General features: G+C 65.4%; 6 protein-coding genes and 1 non-coding gene across 7 annotated transcripts; 5 read left to right on the top strand and 2 right to left on the bottom strand.

Moving 5' to 3' along the window:
* The first annotated feature begins 782 nt into the window (after window positions 1-782).
* Window positions 783-1,875, top strand: V1510DRAFT_424079 (formyl transferase). Its single transcript, XM_066935038.1, has one exon. The coding sequence runs from the start codon at window positions 909-911 to the stop codon at window positions 1,551-1,553; it is 645 nt and encodes a 214-aa protein (XP_066786437.1). The 5' UTR covers window positions 783-908; the 3' UTR covers window positions 1,554-1,875.
* On the bottom strand, window positions 1,559-7,520 carry V1510DRAFT_303069 (uncharacterized protein). Its single transcript, XM_066930692.1, has 4 exons — window positions 7,424-7,520; window positions 7,117-7,324; window positions 5,706-7,085; window positions 1,559-5,676 (listed from the first exon to the last, which is right to left on the bottom strand). Exons 1-4 carry the CDS (start codon window positions 7,435-7,437, stop codon window positions 1,564-1,566), a joined length of 5,715 nt encoding a protein of 1,904 aa, XP_066786436.1. The 5' UTR covers window positions 7,438-7,520; the 3' UTR covers window positions 1,559-1,563.
* A 539-nt stretch (window positions 7,521-8,059) lies between these two features.
* On the top strand, window positions 8,060-8,147 carry V1510DRAFT_t271. The gene has a single exon. It is a non-coding gene; the product is annotated as a tRNA-Thr (tRNA).
* Window positions 8,148-8,465: 318 nt separating this feature from the next.
* Window positions 8,466-9,001, top strand: V1510DRAFT_424074 (60S ribosomal protein eL36). Its single transcript, XM_066935037.1, has 3 exons — window positions 8,466-8,511; window positions 8,561-8,690; window positions 8,757-9,001. The coding sequence occupies exons 1-3, from the start codon at window positions 8,496-8,498 to the stop codon at window positions 8,914-8,916; spliced, it is 306 nt and encodes a 101-aa protein (XP_066786435.1). The 5' UTR covers window positions 8,466-8,495; the 3' UTR covers window positions 8,917-9,001.
* On the bottom strand, window positions 8,971-10,415 carry V1510DRAFT_424073 (GTP cyclohydrolase II-domain-containing protein). Its single transcript, XM_066935036.1, has one exon. The coding sequence runs from the start codon at window positions 10,115-10,117 to the stop codon at window positions 9,140-9,142; it is 978 nt and encodes a 325-aa protein (XP_066786434.1). The 5' UTR covers window positions 10,118-10,415; the 3' UTR covers window positions 8,971-9,139.
* Window positions 10,416-10,998: 583 nt separating this feature from the next.
* V1510DRAFT_370992 (uncharacterized protein) lies at window positions 10,999-11,322 on the top strand (the record flags this gene model as incomplete). The annotated part of the gene is made up of 2 exons (XM_066931464.1): window positions 10,999-11,052; window positions 11,125-11,322. 2 exons carry the CDS (start codon window positions 10,999-11,001, stop codon window positions 11,320-11,322), a joined length of 252 nt encoding a protein of 83 aa, XP_066786433.1.
* A 1,182-nt stretch (window positions 11,323-12,504) lies between these two features.
* Window positions 12,505-13,688, top strand: V1510DRAFT_424065 (60S ribosomal protein uL18). The gene is made up of 2 exons (XM_066935035.1): window positions 12,505-12,574; window positions 12,714-13,688. Exons 1-2 carry the CDS (start codon window positions 12,563-12,565, stop codon window positions 13,593-13,595), a joined length of 894 nt encoding a protein of 297 aa, XP_066786432.1. The 5' UTR covers window positions 12,505-12,562; the 3' UTR covers window positions 13,596-13,688.
* The last annotated feature ends 394 nt before the right edge of the window (window positions 13,689-14,082 follow it).

The following is a 14,082-nucleotide window of genomic DNA, read 5'->3' as shown; positions in this document are numbered from 1 at the left end:
GCGGCGGCCCCCGGGGGGGGGGGCCCCCCCGGGCCCCCCCCCCCCCACCCCCCCACCCCCCCCCCCGCCCCCGCCCCCCCCCCCCCCCCCCGGCCCCCCCCGCCGGAGGCTCGTTCGTGGTGAGCCTCCGGCGGCGACTCCGTCGAGGGTAGCTGCCCTGCGGGCAGTATAGCCGCATATAGCCGCCCCCAGAGCAGCAGCATATAGCCGCACGTAGGAATGCGGGGAAGCGGCAGCCGGATTGCAGCCCAACAGTCGCGGAAGCACCACGCCGCCCACAACGCCGTGAGCAGACGCAGGCCCCGGGAGCGGCACCGGTCGTGTCGAGGCCTGTGCCAGCAGTCTGGGGTGGTGCCTGGCGATCAGTCGGGCCGCACCTTATAGCCGCAGAGCCGCCCGCCGCCGTTCCTGCGCTCCTGGCCAGAGGCAGCCAGTCTCGACACAGTCGCTGCCAGAGCTCGTCGCACTCCGAGCGTCTGCCGCCCGGTGAGGCGCTCGGGCAGATCAGCTGCGCGCGCCGCCATGGCCGCACCGCCGCCATATAGCCGCACCGCCATATAGCCGCACCGCCGCCGCGCCCGCACCGCCCGCCAGAGCGCGCCCGCCAGAGCGCGCCCGACACTCTCGGCGCCCGCCCCGACGCCCGTCCGCGCCCAGCCGGCCGCCGGCTGCGACCGGCCCCGCCAATGGCATATAGCCGCATATAGCCGCCGCGCGCCCCGCCGCCGCCACGCCGTCCGTACTCACCGCGCGAGCCAGCAGCTCGTCCGCCCGGCCGTCCGGCCAGCGGCCGCCGGGCGCGTGTTCTCTGTCCGGGCCCATAGTGAGGGTCGAGGGTGCGCGCCTAACGACAAATCCCGTGATACTAAAAAACTTCTCAGTGAGGCGCAGCACAGCAACACACCGAAATGGCGGTCCCCGAGATCCTTGTGCTGATATCCGGCAACGGGTCGAACCTGCAGGCGCTGATCGACGCGTGCGCCGGCAAGACGCAGCCGGCGCTGGCCGCGCGCATCACGCGGGTGGTGTCGTCGTCGGCCACGGCGTATGGGCTGGAGCGGGCGGCCGCAGCCGGAATCGCCACGACAGTTCACGCGCTGGGCGACTACTACGCAGGCGTGCCCGCCGAGGACAAGGCCGCGCGGCGCGCGGCCCGCAAGCAGTTCAACGTCGACCTGGCCGCGCTGGTGCTGGCGGCCAAGCCCGCGCTGGTGGTGTGCGCCGGGTGGATGCTGATTCTGTCGCCGTCGTTCCTCGAGCCGGTGGGCGCGGCGCAGGTGCCAATCATCAACCTGCACCCGGCGCTCCCCGGCGCGTTCAGCGGCATCAACGCAATCGAGCGCGCGTGGGCGGCCGGGCAGGCCGGGGACATCGCGCAGGGCGGGGTGATGATCCACCGGGTGATCCGCGAGGTGGACGAGGGCGCGCCGCTCGTCGTCAAGGCGATCGAGATGGTGGCGGGCGAGCCGCTGGAGGCCTACGAGCGGCGGGTGCACGCGCTGGAGCACACGGCGATAGTGGAGGGCACAGCGCTCGCGCTGGCGGCGCTGTGATGTATTTAGCTCAGTACGGAATGCCGTTGGTCATGCGCTGGAACTCGTCGTAGCCCTTGGTGTAGAGCGACTCGGCCGACTTGCGGATGAGGCCGCGCATGTGCACGGCGGCCTCCTTGTCGGTCTTGTCGAGCACGAAGCGGTCGGTGAGCTTGCGGATGGTCTTCTCGCCCTTGAAGCAGGGCAGGCCGCTGTCGAGCATGGGCACGACGCACTTGACGATGCTGTCGGCGTGGCGGCGGCAGGCCAGGAAGGCCTTGATGCAGAGCTCCTCGAACCAGTGGTAGGCCTGGGTGTCGGCGCTGCCGCCCATGACCTGGACCATCTCGTGGGTGAGCTTGAAGGGCGCGGCCTCGAACTTGACGCCGCCGGGGACGATGTCGAAGCAGAAGCCAAAGTCGATGTGGAGGATGTGGCCGTGGTCGTCGTACATGATGTTGCCGTTGTGGCGGTCCTTGAACTGGAGCAGGTAGGACACGACCGAGTAGGCGGCCATGGACTGGATGAAGGCGTTGCGGGCCTGCTGGAACTGGATCGAGTCCTCGGAGCCGTGCTTGGAGAGGAAGTACTCGTACAGGCCGTTGACGGCCTCGCGGCCGAGCATGTCGCGCGAGATCGAGTTGGGCAGGACCTCGATGATGCCGCAGCCGGGCGCGGTGGCGATGACGCGGTACGGGAACAGGTACAGGTCCAGCCCGGACGCGTTGAACACGTTGCGGAAGAGCGCGATCAGCTGGAGCGCGAGCATGTCCTGCCGGCAGTCGTCGCCGACCTTGAAGATGGCGCCCATCCAGCGCTCGCTGGACTCGACCACGGTGTCGTCGCCGGCCGGCTCGACCAGCCGCTTGACCGCGCGCCGGATCTTGAACGTGGCCATGAACGGCGCCTTGGCGTGGCTCTGCAGCGGCCGCCCGCTCTTGCGGTCGATGGCGACGACGACGCCGTCGGGGTTCGACGGCAGGTACACGCCCACGTCGACCTTGATCTTGGCCATCTCCTCGTCGATCTTCATCTTCTTCTCGGCCTTGGTCTTCTTGATGTACGGCTTGAGCTTGCCGGAGATGGACGTGACCTCGTTGAAGAACGCGAACTCGCGCGCGTAGAACGCCCGGTCGTCGCCGGAGAACGACGCGACCATCTTGCCCATGACCTCGTCCAGCACCGGCTTGAGGGGGTCCGGCACCAGCGAGTCCTCGTCCTTGTACGCGTTGGACTTGATGTTCCAGATGATCTGGTGCGCAAAGTACTGGTTGAGCGTTGCGGTCTCGAGGATGAACCGCGCGATGTAGCCGAGGTTGTCGTACCGCAGCAGCTGGACGATCTGCGGCACGTAGAAGAACGTGACGTCGACGTCGTGGCTCTCGAGCGAGCGCATGGCGTACTGCAGCACGAACGGGTTCTTGGCGCGGGTCGGCAGGAAGAGGTTGATGGCGTCGATCGGCGCGAGCGGCGCCCAGTAGAGCAGGTGCTTGGGCGCCAGCGCGGCCGCGGCCGGCGCCTGGAGGAGGTACTCGGCGGCCTCGGCCAGGGCGAGCACGCGGCGCGGGTCGCCGGCGACGAGCTGGACGAGCTGGCCGTCGATCTCGCGCCGCCGGAACCGCCGGCCGTAGAACACCGCGAGCGCGGGGTCGATGGCCCACGCCAGCACGGCGCCGCGGGCGCTGGCCTCGTTCTGGCGCTTGGGCACCACCGTCTTGAGCTGCTGGTACGGCGCAAAGTCCAGCGGGTCGAGCCACACGGCGATCCGGAAGACCTCGTCGTCGAGGAACTGCAGCAGCACGCTCTTCTTGTTGCCCAGGTCGACGCCGCGGTCCGTGGCCGGCACCGCCATGGCCTTGATGCGCTCGTGCACCTCGAGCAGCTTGCGGAACTCGGCCTTGAGCAGCAGCCGGTTGCCGCCGAACGGGTACACCGGCGGCCCGGCGAACCACGTCAGCGCGGCCGACAGCACCAGGTCCTTGAGGCTGGCCAGCCGCTGGCTCGTCAGGCCCTCGGCGCACTCGAGCACGTCCAGCGCGAACTGCACGATGCTGAACCGCACCTTGCGCGCCAGCGGGTGCCGGCTGGCGACCTCCATGTGCACCAGCAGCACCCGCACCAGCCGCTCGAAGATCTCAAACGTGTGCCGGTTGCCGAACCGGCACGCGTGGAAGTGCGACGCCAGCATGTCGACCAGAAACAGGTCCGGCGCGAACGAGCCCATGGCCACGTTGGCGTCGTGCACGATCTCGGCCTTGTTCGACGGCGCGTACTCCATCTTGTTGTTCATCACCGGCGTGAGGTCGTGCGCGCGCGAGTACAGGCCCTGGTGCTCGCGCACCTTCCACTCGAGCGCGAGCGCGATCTCGGCCAGCAGCCGCGACTCGAGCGCGGGCGACTCGTTCATGAGCCAGACCCAGACCGGCACGCCGATCTTGACGGCCTGCTTGGTGTACATCTCGAACGGCAGCGCCACGAGGTAGTGCACGAGCGCCAGCGGCGCGTCGGGCGTCTGGACCAGGTACGCGACCGCGCGCAGGAGCGCGTCGCGCAGCTCGGCCAGCGCCACGAACTTGCGCGCCTTGGCGCGCGCCAGCAGCCCGGCCAGCAGCCCGCGCAGGCTGGCCTCCTCGCCGCGCGGCGCGGCCGCCGCGCCGTCGCCGTCGCCCGAGCGGTAGACCTGCCGCCACGTGTACTGCGCCAGGAAGTCCGAGATGGTGTTGGTGTCGACCTCGCCCATGCTCTCGATCGACGCCAGCTTGGAGTCGCTGAACGGCACGCGGCCGCCCATCTCCATGGCGAACGAGCGGCCCAGGACGATGTGGTCGAACTCGCGCACGTCGTCCATCTCGGCCAGGTACGACTGCAGCAGCCCCTTGACGTCCAGCGGGATCTTGTCGATCGCCATCTGCACCCACGTCTTGGCGTTCTCGTGCAGGCACTTGAGCGTCTCGCGCCGGTGCGCGTACGAGTCCGACAGCTCGAGCCGGATCTTGGCGCGCGCCGACACGAAGATGGACCGCGGCGCGTACTGGTCCAGGTCCTCGTCCAGGCAGCTGTTCCACAGCAGCGTCAGCAGCTCCAGCAGCGTGAACAGGCTCTCGCGCGAGCACAGCGCCGACGGGATCTCCTCGACCAGCCGGTGCGTGCACGAGATGGCGATGTTGGACACGCTGCCGATGCGGTGGCAGCAGAAGATGAGCAGCTGGCGCAGCTGGCCGGCGATGTTGGCCTTGTTGCCGCCGTCGGTGCGCTTCTGCACGTGCGCCAGGTAGATGCGCACGATCTCGTTGGCGATGCCGACCATGAACTTGTACGTCTCGCCGGACTTGAGCGACGGGTCGCCGAAGTAGAGCAGGATGCTCGAGCAGTTGCCGACGCTCGCGCGCAGCGACTCGAGCAGCAGCGCCGTGGACAGGAACGTCAGCTTGGGGTGCGACAGCTGGCGGACCTCCATGTTGCTGGACGTGAACGCGGACGCGATCTGCTGGCGCTGGTCCTGGATGTTGTGGTGCGACGACCCGCGGCGGAGGACCGTGTTGAGCTCCATGTCGCTCTCGAACTTGTTGGCCGACGCCTCCGAGATCAGCGGCGGCGTGTTCCACGCGATCACCTCGAGCTGGGCGCGGTACCGGTGCACCCACTCCGAGTCCTTGGAGAAGCCGTGGACGACGGCGTTGAACCAGACGTTGCGGAACCCGTTGAGGATCGCCACGTTCTTGGTCGTGTACGGCGGCAGCTTGGTCCCGGGCAGCAGCCTGGCCAGCGGCGTCAGCAGCAGCGCGATCTCGCACGCCGTGGCCGTGATCTCCGTGTGCGGCCGGTGGTGGTCGAGCTCGTGCACGTCGCCCTTGGACACGATGTCCTCGAGCAGGTCCCGCAGGTACAGCTCGTAGAACGGGTGGTCCGCCGTCAGCGCGGCGGCGATGCGCGTGCGCGCCTCGGACACGGCCTCGCACATCTCGTCGTCGTTCTTGGCCACGGCGTCGACCGCCAGCCGCGAGTACAGCTTGACGACCATCGTGAAGTCGCGCTCCGCCGCGCACAGCGCCAGCCGCGACAGCGCCACCACGATCACCTCGTCGATGAAGTGGTTGACCGTGCGCATCTTCTGGACCAGGATCGAGATCGTGAGCGCCGTGATCTGCGTCAGCGTGCCCTGCCCCGCCTTACCTTCTGGTCGTCGTACTTCTCGATCAGCATCGCCAGCGCGTGGATCGCGTTCTCGAAGATGTAGTTGCGCTCCTCCTCGTTCGCCGACAGCAGCGAGATGTTGGAGCCCACGCTGGACGTGCGGTCCAGGCTGCGCCGGCTGCCGTTCGCGGGCTCGCGCTCGCGGCCGTTGGCCAGCGCCGCCAGGTTGGACGAGCTGCGGTGGGCCGGGCTCACGAGCACGTTCACCAGCGTGTACAGCGCCGAGATCACGGCGTCCTGCGACAGCAGCTGCAGCGCGTACGCCACGCTGGACGTGCCGGTCTCGATCGTGGCCTTGCTGGCGCCGTACTTGACGATCAGGATCGGGAAGATCCGCACGAGCGACGAGCCCACGTCCGAGCTGAGCTTGGACATGAGCGCCATGATCTTGAGGATCCGCTGCACGAGCACCTCGTCCAGGATCTCGTCGTCCGAGATGAAGCTGGCCTCGATCGACTTCATCAGGTCGTCCTTGTCGATGATGTCGTAGAGCACGCCGAAGCACAGGATCTCCTGGAGCGCGGCCTTGAGCGCGAACAGGATCGCCCGCCAGCCCTCGCTGGCCAGCGCGACCGTCTCGGCCGAGTACTGGAAGAACTTGATCTCGAGCGTGGCGTACTCGCAGCACACCTTGAGCAGGCTCGTCTGCGCGTCGTCGATCACCGGCCGCGCGCTCTGCATGACGACGTCCAGGTACGTCTGGTCGCCGCGCACGTCCGCCGTGGCGTCCGCGGCCAGCGTCGCGTGGCCGACGACGTGGCGCAGGTACTCGACGAAGAAGAACCGGAGCTGGACCGAGCCCAGGTCGCGCTCCAGCGCCGCGTAGCGCTGGCAGTACACGGCCCACTCGTCCTCGGCCTCGTCCGCGTCGTACTCGGCCAGCGTGGTGTCCAGCCGGGTCAGCACGTCGTCGTGGAAGAAGTCGTAGATCAGGTAGATGAGCGACTCCTGCTCCTTGAAGTCCTTGTGGTACTTGGGCCGCTCCGCCAGCGCCCGCAGGAAGCCCTGGAACGAGAAGATCACCGGGAAGGCCACGGCCGGCGCGAACGCGCCGGCGAACGCGCCCTTCCAGACGCCGTGCAGCCGCTGCAGGTACGTCTTGACGTGCTCGGCCACCGCCGGCCGCAGCGACTCGAACCGCGCGCCCACGTCCAGCACCGCCAGCACCAGCTGGCCCGTGACGTGCTCCCACGGCGACGGCTGGAGCTCACGGATGTACGGCGACGCCGCGAACCGCTGCTGCGGGATCTCGGCCAGGTACTGGCCCATCTGGTCCAGCAGCCGCACCGCCTGCTCCTTGCTCGACAGCTCGCCCACCGCCGCGCACAGCGTCAGCAGCACCTCCAGCTCCCGCGTCGGCTGCCGTCAGCACGCCCGCGCCCGCACTTACGATCGGCACCGTGTGCAACTTGCTGGCGCCGTTGCTGTGCCCGTTGGCCGCCGGCTCTGCGCCCGCCGGCGCGCCGTACACGTGCCCGCCGCTCCCCAGCGCCTCCGAGATCCGGCTCAGGTCCGATGCCATGCCCTCGGCCGGCGGGCCGCCGCCGGCCGCCGCCAGCTTCTGCAGGGCCTTGGATCGCAGCAGCCCGCGGCCCAGTCTGCGGTCAGCCCCCGTTGTCGCCGCGCGCCGCGCCGTGCCGTCGCGCGACGGGTCACGCCCCGTCGCGCCCGCCCGCGCCCGCCCGCGCCCGCCCTACCCGTAGTCATCCATGATGCCTTGTGTCTGCCGCCGTAGCTTGCGTCCGGACGCCTTCGCTTAGCTAGCTTATCGATGGCGGCAATCCGTCTCGATCGCCGATCAATCCGTCGCCAATCCGCCGCTGCGATGCGGATGATTGTCTCTTGAACGACTGCCGGCCTTGCTGCTTGTGCAAGGATTACAAAATCGCGATGGCAGGCTGCTCCTTGGGCTGTTTGGCGTGTTGCCTAAGGTTTGCCCACATTGGGTGGTGGGTGAGTTTACAAACTGCGCTACGCACGTCGCCCTCAAACCAGCATAGAACCTCGCTGGCTAGGCGTTTCTGGGGCGCCGAGCCCGGCCGCCGGCTGGCACTCGCGGCGGGCGCCGCGGGCCGCCGTTGCGCCGACCTGCGGGCTGCGCTCGAGCCGGCGGCCGGTCGAGACCGCTGCTATCGGCGCCACGGCCCACCTGCCCCTGCGTGCCGGGGCGCTTCGTCGGCCATGCAGATGCAAAATGTCACGTGCGGCAGTGGGCCCGCTGCGCCGCGGCGGCGCAGCAGACGCGGGCGCGCAACGTCATCAGCCGCACGCGGCGCGGCGCTAGCGCTCGCCGGCGCCATTGGACGGACATATTGAAAGTGTAAATAACAATTGCCTCTTTGGCCAAGTTGGTAAGGCGCTGCACTCGTAAGCAATTGTGAGATTATGCAGCGATCATCGGTTCGACTCCGATAGGGGGCATTGTTTTTTGGCGCGGCGGCCGTTGCCAGCGCTGCCGGCGGCTTGCCCTGTGGGCAGGCTGGGCGATTTTTGCCCGTACGATGTGCGCTGCAGGCACGACTCTCGCCTGCCGGCGTCCGAGCGGCCTCTGGCGCGGGACGGCACTGTCCCGGCAGCGAGCGGCGTGCTGTGGCCACGCACCGGCGGCGTGGGCGCGGCGGGCGGCGCGGGTGTCACGTGACCAATAGGGCTGTAGGGTTCGAAAAGCAGTCACAGAAAATTTTCAGCACCACGCCGCCGATAATTGTAAAAGTACTCCTCCTCAAATTCTCGTTCCACATTCACTTCACATCAACATTTACATCAACAATGGCTGCGAAGACTGGTACGTGAACACGGCGCCCGACGCTCCGACGGTTACTGACTCGGCCCAGGTCTTATCGTTGGCCTCAACAAGGGTCACCAGGTCACCCCCCTCGAGAAGAAGGCTCGCATCTCGACCCGCAAGGGCGCCTCGAGCAAGCGCACCACCTTCGTCCGCGACATCATCCGTGAGGTTGGCGGGTATGTATCTGCCGTCCGGCGGCCGGCCGGCCGTCGATCCGGCCACGAACCGATCTAACGTCGCAGTCTCGCCCCCTACGAGCGTCGCATCATCGAGCTGCTCCGCAACTCGAAGGACAAGCGTGCCCGCAAGCTCGCCAAGAGACGTCTCGGTACCTTCGGCCGCGCCAAGAGCAAGGTCGACGACCTGACCAACGTTATCGCTGAGTCCCGGAGAGCTCACTAAGTTCACTACAAGGCATGACGAACAAAAAATAAGGGTAGCGATGTTTACTGTATATTTTTGAAATAAAACCATTTTATTTTCACAATACTTGGCCGCCGCCGGCGGCGCTGCAGCCAGACGGTCGGCCGGACTCTAAAGATGAATGAAACTGCACTACAATACAAAACGACGAAATGATCTGACCCGTTCGCCTGAAACTATGAAACTCAATGTAGATGTAAACTCACGGCCGGTCGAGCATGTGGCCCATGCGCTCGATCTTGGTCCGCAGGTAGCCCTCGACCTCCTTGCTGCGGATGCCGCCGCCGTTCTCCCTCCATGCAATCGGCACCATCGGCACGCGCTCTAGCACCTGCACTTCATGGTGCTTGCCCTCCACCGCCGCGATCTTGTCCGGGTTGTTGGTCAGCAGGCGGATCTCGCTCTGGCCGAGGTCGACCAGGATCGCCGTCGCCAGGCTGTACGTGCGCGCGTCCGCCGGGTGCCGCAGCATGAGGTTCGCCGTGACCGTGTCCGCGCCGAGGTCCTGCAGGTTGTACGCCTTGAGCTTCTCGCCCAGGCCGATGCCACGGCCCTCCTGGCGCAGGTAGACGACCACGCCGTTGCCCTCCTCGGCCATCACCCGCGCGGCCTCGTCCAGCTGCTCGCCGCAGTCGCATCGCGCCGACCACGCCGTCTCGCCTGTGTAGCACTCCGAATGGATCCGCACTAGCGTCGCCTTGCGCTGGCGCTCCTGTTCCTCCTCGGCCGCGGCCGAGTCGGACGTGCTCGTTTGCCGGCCGGGATATAGCCGGCCGACGTAGGCGCCGCGGATCATGCGGTCCATCTCGGTTTCCCCCTCGCGCACGCGGTCCAGGCTCTTGCTGCGCACATGGTTGCCAAACACAATCGCCAGGTGCTCCTTATTGTCCAGGTTGTTGGTGTAGAGGTGCAGAAACATCTCGGCTCCGGTCGTGGTCGGGATCCGGGCCCGCACCACACACTCCACTTCCGGCAGCGCGTCCGGCAGGCCGGCCGCCGGCGCCGGCGGCGTCGTCACTGGCACCGGCGACGACGTCACCGAGACCGGCATCGGCGTCACCACCGGCGGGAATTCGAACTGCCGGCGGTCGCCGTGTGGGCCCGCGGCCTGGTCGCCACCTTGCTCCGGCGCGGGCGACGCCCGCGGCGAGACAAACGACGGAAATCCCTGGGAAGACATCGAGCAGTGGGGTATCTTCACTCCCTGCGTCCTTGCCGTCCTGTGGGTGGTGTTCTAGACAGAAATCGCCGAGGGTGGGTGTGGATATATACAATTCGCTAGTAAATTCCGGCCCGGCAACTTGGACGTAGTCTGGGCGCTGAGTCAAGAGCCGGGTTAGGAGCCCACTCAGTATGATAACGGCTTATTAAGGTCTCTTTGTGCGTGACTAAGGCGACGCCCAAACTAGCTTCGGGGGCGCTCCCCCGAACGTGGCCCGCCTGGGTCGCGGCGGCGGCCGCGCTGGCGCGGCGGAGTCCGCCGGCGACGCCGGATGACACCTGCGGCTACGACTGGACGCGCCGGGAGGCGTACATAAGCCGCACAGCTTGCGGCGGGCGCCCGAACGGCGCAGCCGCTACACATATCCGCCACAGACGCGGGGCATAGGAAGACGCCACGTGACGTATATGCCGCTACCGTGCAGCGCCGTGCCATCTGCAACCTCAAGGCTCGTGCCGCGTCAACTATATGTGTCGGCCAATGCGGAAAGTGCGCGCTGGGCTCTTGCAGGCGGTTGCTCCCTTCCGAAGTCAGCAAACCGCCTCTCGTCAAATCCTAGTCCAGCTCTTTCTTCCGTACACATTTAGCGGTTCTCTTTTTCAATACCACCAAACCACCACAACGTGTCGGGATTCATCCTCCGTCTTTCGAGCAAATTAGAGAGTGAGTATCTGGCAGTCAGGCGCGCCGGCGGATTGGATTGCAGAATTGCAAGCGTGGTGGGTGTCGGACGATGGGGTCGGAATCGACCTATCAACGGCCAGAACGGCGACCGGCACCTCGAACGCCCGCGCAGGACCCATGAGCACATTGCTGACGCCAGCGCTAGAACGGTAAAAATGTCGACGGTCGCCATCAAGAAGTCGCCTTCGGAGAAGCTCCTGAACGAGAAGGTACGTTAGGCAGTCGCAGATGCGGCGGTCGCACCCGCGACCGCGCGCGGTCCGCACAGCGCTAACCGGCAGTGGGACGTTGTCATCTCCAACACCCTCGTCAAGACGACGCTGGGCTTTGGCTTTGGCGTCGTGGCGTCGGTACTGTTCTTCAAGCGGCGCGCGTTCCCCGTCTGGCTCGGTGTCGGATTCGGCGCTGGACGCGGATACGCCGAGGGTGACGCCATCTTCCGGGGCGGCGAGGCTGGTGTGAGAATCATCAACCCCTAGACGGGTTGTCCCGCTCTAGAAGACGAAAGCTTGTATAAAAGTTTGGTATAGAAATTGCATCGAATCAAAACACATGCCGAAGAGAACGATTGTTCAGAATCACCAGCATTCGAACGACCTGTTTGCCTACTATGCACTATCGTCCGCCGACTAGCTCGCAAGCCGCTCGCGATTCTGGGGTATCATTTCTATAGGATTTTGAAGAATACATTTTCTTGTGTGTACGAGGGATGTAAGCGACGTGCCTGGCGTCTCACGACGGTGCTGGACAGAGCCGGTTTGGTGATACAATCTGACCGGTTCAGCCGAAGCTGGATGGCACTGGTCGGTGCCAGTCGGCGTCGGCTGCCGCCGTGGGCGGTGCCTAGCCCACGTGAGCTGGCAGGACTGTAGTCCGACGGACGGCGATCGGACCGTGGTCGGATGTTGGGCCGATCAAGCGCCGAAATATGTCCGCCGAAGGTCCGCGCTGTGGGCAGTCCGTTCCGCAGTTCACGGCCGGCCGACAGTGCGGACGTGATTTACGGGACTGCGGCTGTGAAACGGTTAGGAGCGCCAGGTGCGTCAAGGCCGACGATTAGTGGCGACGGATATTATGGATTGTATGGTTACGGTAAATCTGGGGAACCGCCGAAACATACGGGCAGTGATTTTAAGAGCATTAGCCTTAGCACAGTCTACACCAGCGAGCGCCGCTACGTGACGGGTCACTATTATAGGCGCGGACCGGGTTTCTACAAGCATATTGCGGGTCAATTGCATGCATAGCCTGGTTACAAGTAATTCAGCGATAAAAGACTAGGCTGGCGTAATGCGCGCGTACCACGTCAAAGCGCTGGTCAAGTACGGCTAGGAAAACCGAAACTGTGCGGGTTGCTGTGTATGCCGGCACCCGGTACGTGTGGGCCGGCGAAATGTTGCCCGGAGAACTGCGATAGGCAGGCGGGACGATGTTTGTTCCCCGATGGCCGGCAGGGAGACGCGTTGAGCGCGGGCGTCGGGAAATCTGCGTAGGGTGCTTGTGTCAGCAAATGGCAAGTCGGGTGACATCTCTGGTCACCTACCAGCCCAAGCCAAAGCCCTAACTCCCGATGGTGGGGCCCTGGTGCACCCACGCCAAAAGTTTGTGACTGCCTTTTTTGCCCTGCCCGCAGGCAACACCAAGTTTGTTGAAAATCTACCTTACATAGTCCTTGAAAAGTCTTGTACAGCTCCATTCGACAAGCTTCATCAATTCACAATGCCGTTCACCGTAAGTACAGCTGCCGCAGAATCGACACCGAGTGGATAACAGGCGCATCCGGACACAGCACGTCTGCTGTCTGGATCGTCTGTCGGTTCACAGGCGAGATCGCGCCGCCAACGCCGAGCAGAGTGCTAACGTTCCGCAGAAGCTCATCAAGACCCCCCAGTACTTCTCGCGCTACCAGACGCCCTACAGACGTCGTCGCGAGGGTAAGACCGACTACTACGCCCGCAAGCGTCTGGTCACCCAGCACAAGGCCAAGTACAACTCGCCCAAGTACCGCCTGGTCGTCCGCTTCACCAACAAGGACATCATCGCCCAGGTCGTTTCGTCGACCATCACCGGTGACATTGTTCTGGCTGCTGCCTACGCCCACGAGCTCCCTAACTACGGCATCAAGCACGGTCTGACCAACTGGTCGGCTGCTTACGCTGTTGGTCTGCTCGTTGCCCGTCGTGTCCTGACCAAGCTTGGTCTGGACGAGACCTACGCCGGTGTCGAGGAGGCTGACGGTGAGTTCGTTCTCACCGAGGCTGTCGAGGACGGCCCCCGTCCCTTCAAGGCCTTCCTGGACGTTGGTCTGCACCGTACCACCACCGGTGCCCGTGTCTTCGGTGTGCTGAAGGGTGCCTCGGACGGCGGAATGTACATTCCCCACAGCGCCAAGCGTTTCCCTGGCTGGGACATTGAGGGCGAGGAGCTTGAGGCTGAGCTGCTCCACAAGTACATTGTCGGCGGCCACGTTGCCGAGTACATGGAGACTCTGGCCGACGACGATGAGGAGAAGTACCGTCAGGTCTTCAAGGGCTACCTCGAGGACAACATCGAGGCCGACGCCGTCGAGGACATCTACACCGAGGCGCACGCCAAGATCCGTGAGGACCCGGCCCCGGTCAAGGTTGCCGACAAGAAGGCCGAGTACAAGGCTGCGTCGCTCAAGTACAAGAAGACCAAGCTCACCTCGGAGGAGAGAATGGCTGCTCGCGCTGCCAAGATCGCCTCGCTGGTTGCTGCCGACGAGGAGTAAGGAAGACTGTTCGTCGATCAAAAAATGGTTTTCTCGGTTTATGGTTTCGTAACAATTCGATTGTAAAAGTTATAATTTAATTGTATAGAATCATGTGATGCGCGGCCGGGCCGCGGCTGTCGGCAGGTCGTAGTGTGTGCGTGCGCTGACAGGACTCGCTGGGCGGCGCGGGCGCTGTCGGGCGTACGCCGCAGCAAGCGGCCGGCCGGCCACAGTTGGCGGCGCCGTACGACACGCTCTGCGTCCGGACAACCGGTCAAAGTCCTGTCCGGGCTACCGCGCCCCAATCGCTCCAAGGCAGCGGCACCTCCCAAAAAAGTCGCCCCTGGAATCAACAGACGATGGTCCGCGGTCATCGCCCGCCATTCCGCATTGTCCGCCGGGGCTGGCTCGGTTTGGCGTCAGGGCGCAGCCAGCATGGCCCAGCAGGTATTAGCTCGCTCGCTAGGCATACCCTCTAGCCCCATCTGGAAAAAACGCTGGTAAC

This window comes from Dipodascopsis tothii (assembly GCF_038497935.1).
Source record: "Dipodascopsis tothii strain CBS 759.85 unplaced genomic scaffold V1510scaffold_56, whole genome shotgun sequence".
In the NCBI taxonomy this organism is placed as follows: domain Eukaryota; kingdom Fungi; phylum Ascomycota; class Lipomycetes; order Lipomycetales; family Lipomycetaceae; genus Neoaidaea; species Neoaidaea tothii.
Note: the sequence above shows the minus strand (reverse complement) of the source record. Positions and strands in the feature narration are given on the sequence as shown.

Bases quoted from the DNA above. Each gene is read 5' to 3' on its own strand.
- V1510DRAFT_424074 (XM_066935037.1), top strand. The intron at 8,691-8,756 runs GTATGTATCTGC...CTAACGTCGCAG, and splicing joins ATCATCCGTGAGGTTGGCGG to TCTCGCCCCCTACGAGCGTC.
- V1510DRAFT_303069 (XM_066930692.1), bottom strand. The intron at 7,086-7,116 runs GTAAGTGCGGGC...TGCTGACGGCAG, and splicing joins AGTTGCACACGGTGCCGATC to CCGACGCGGGAGCTGGAGGT. The intron at 5,677-5,705 runs GTAAGGCGGGGC...ACGCTGACGCAG, and splicing joins AGAAGTACGACGACCAGAAG to ATCACGGCGCTCACGATCTC.
- V1510DRAFT_424073 (XM_066935036.1), bottom strand. From the start codon at position 10,117: ATGTCTTCCCAGGGATTTCCGTCGTTTGTCTCGCCGCGGGCGTCGCCC.
- V1510DRAFT_424079 (XM_066935038.1), top strand. From the start codon at position 909: ATGGCGGTCCCCGAGATCCTTGTGCTGATATCCGGCAACGGGTCGAAC.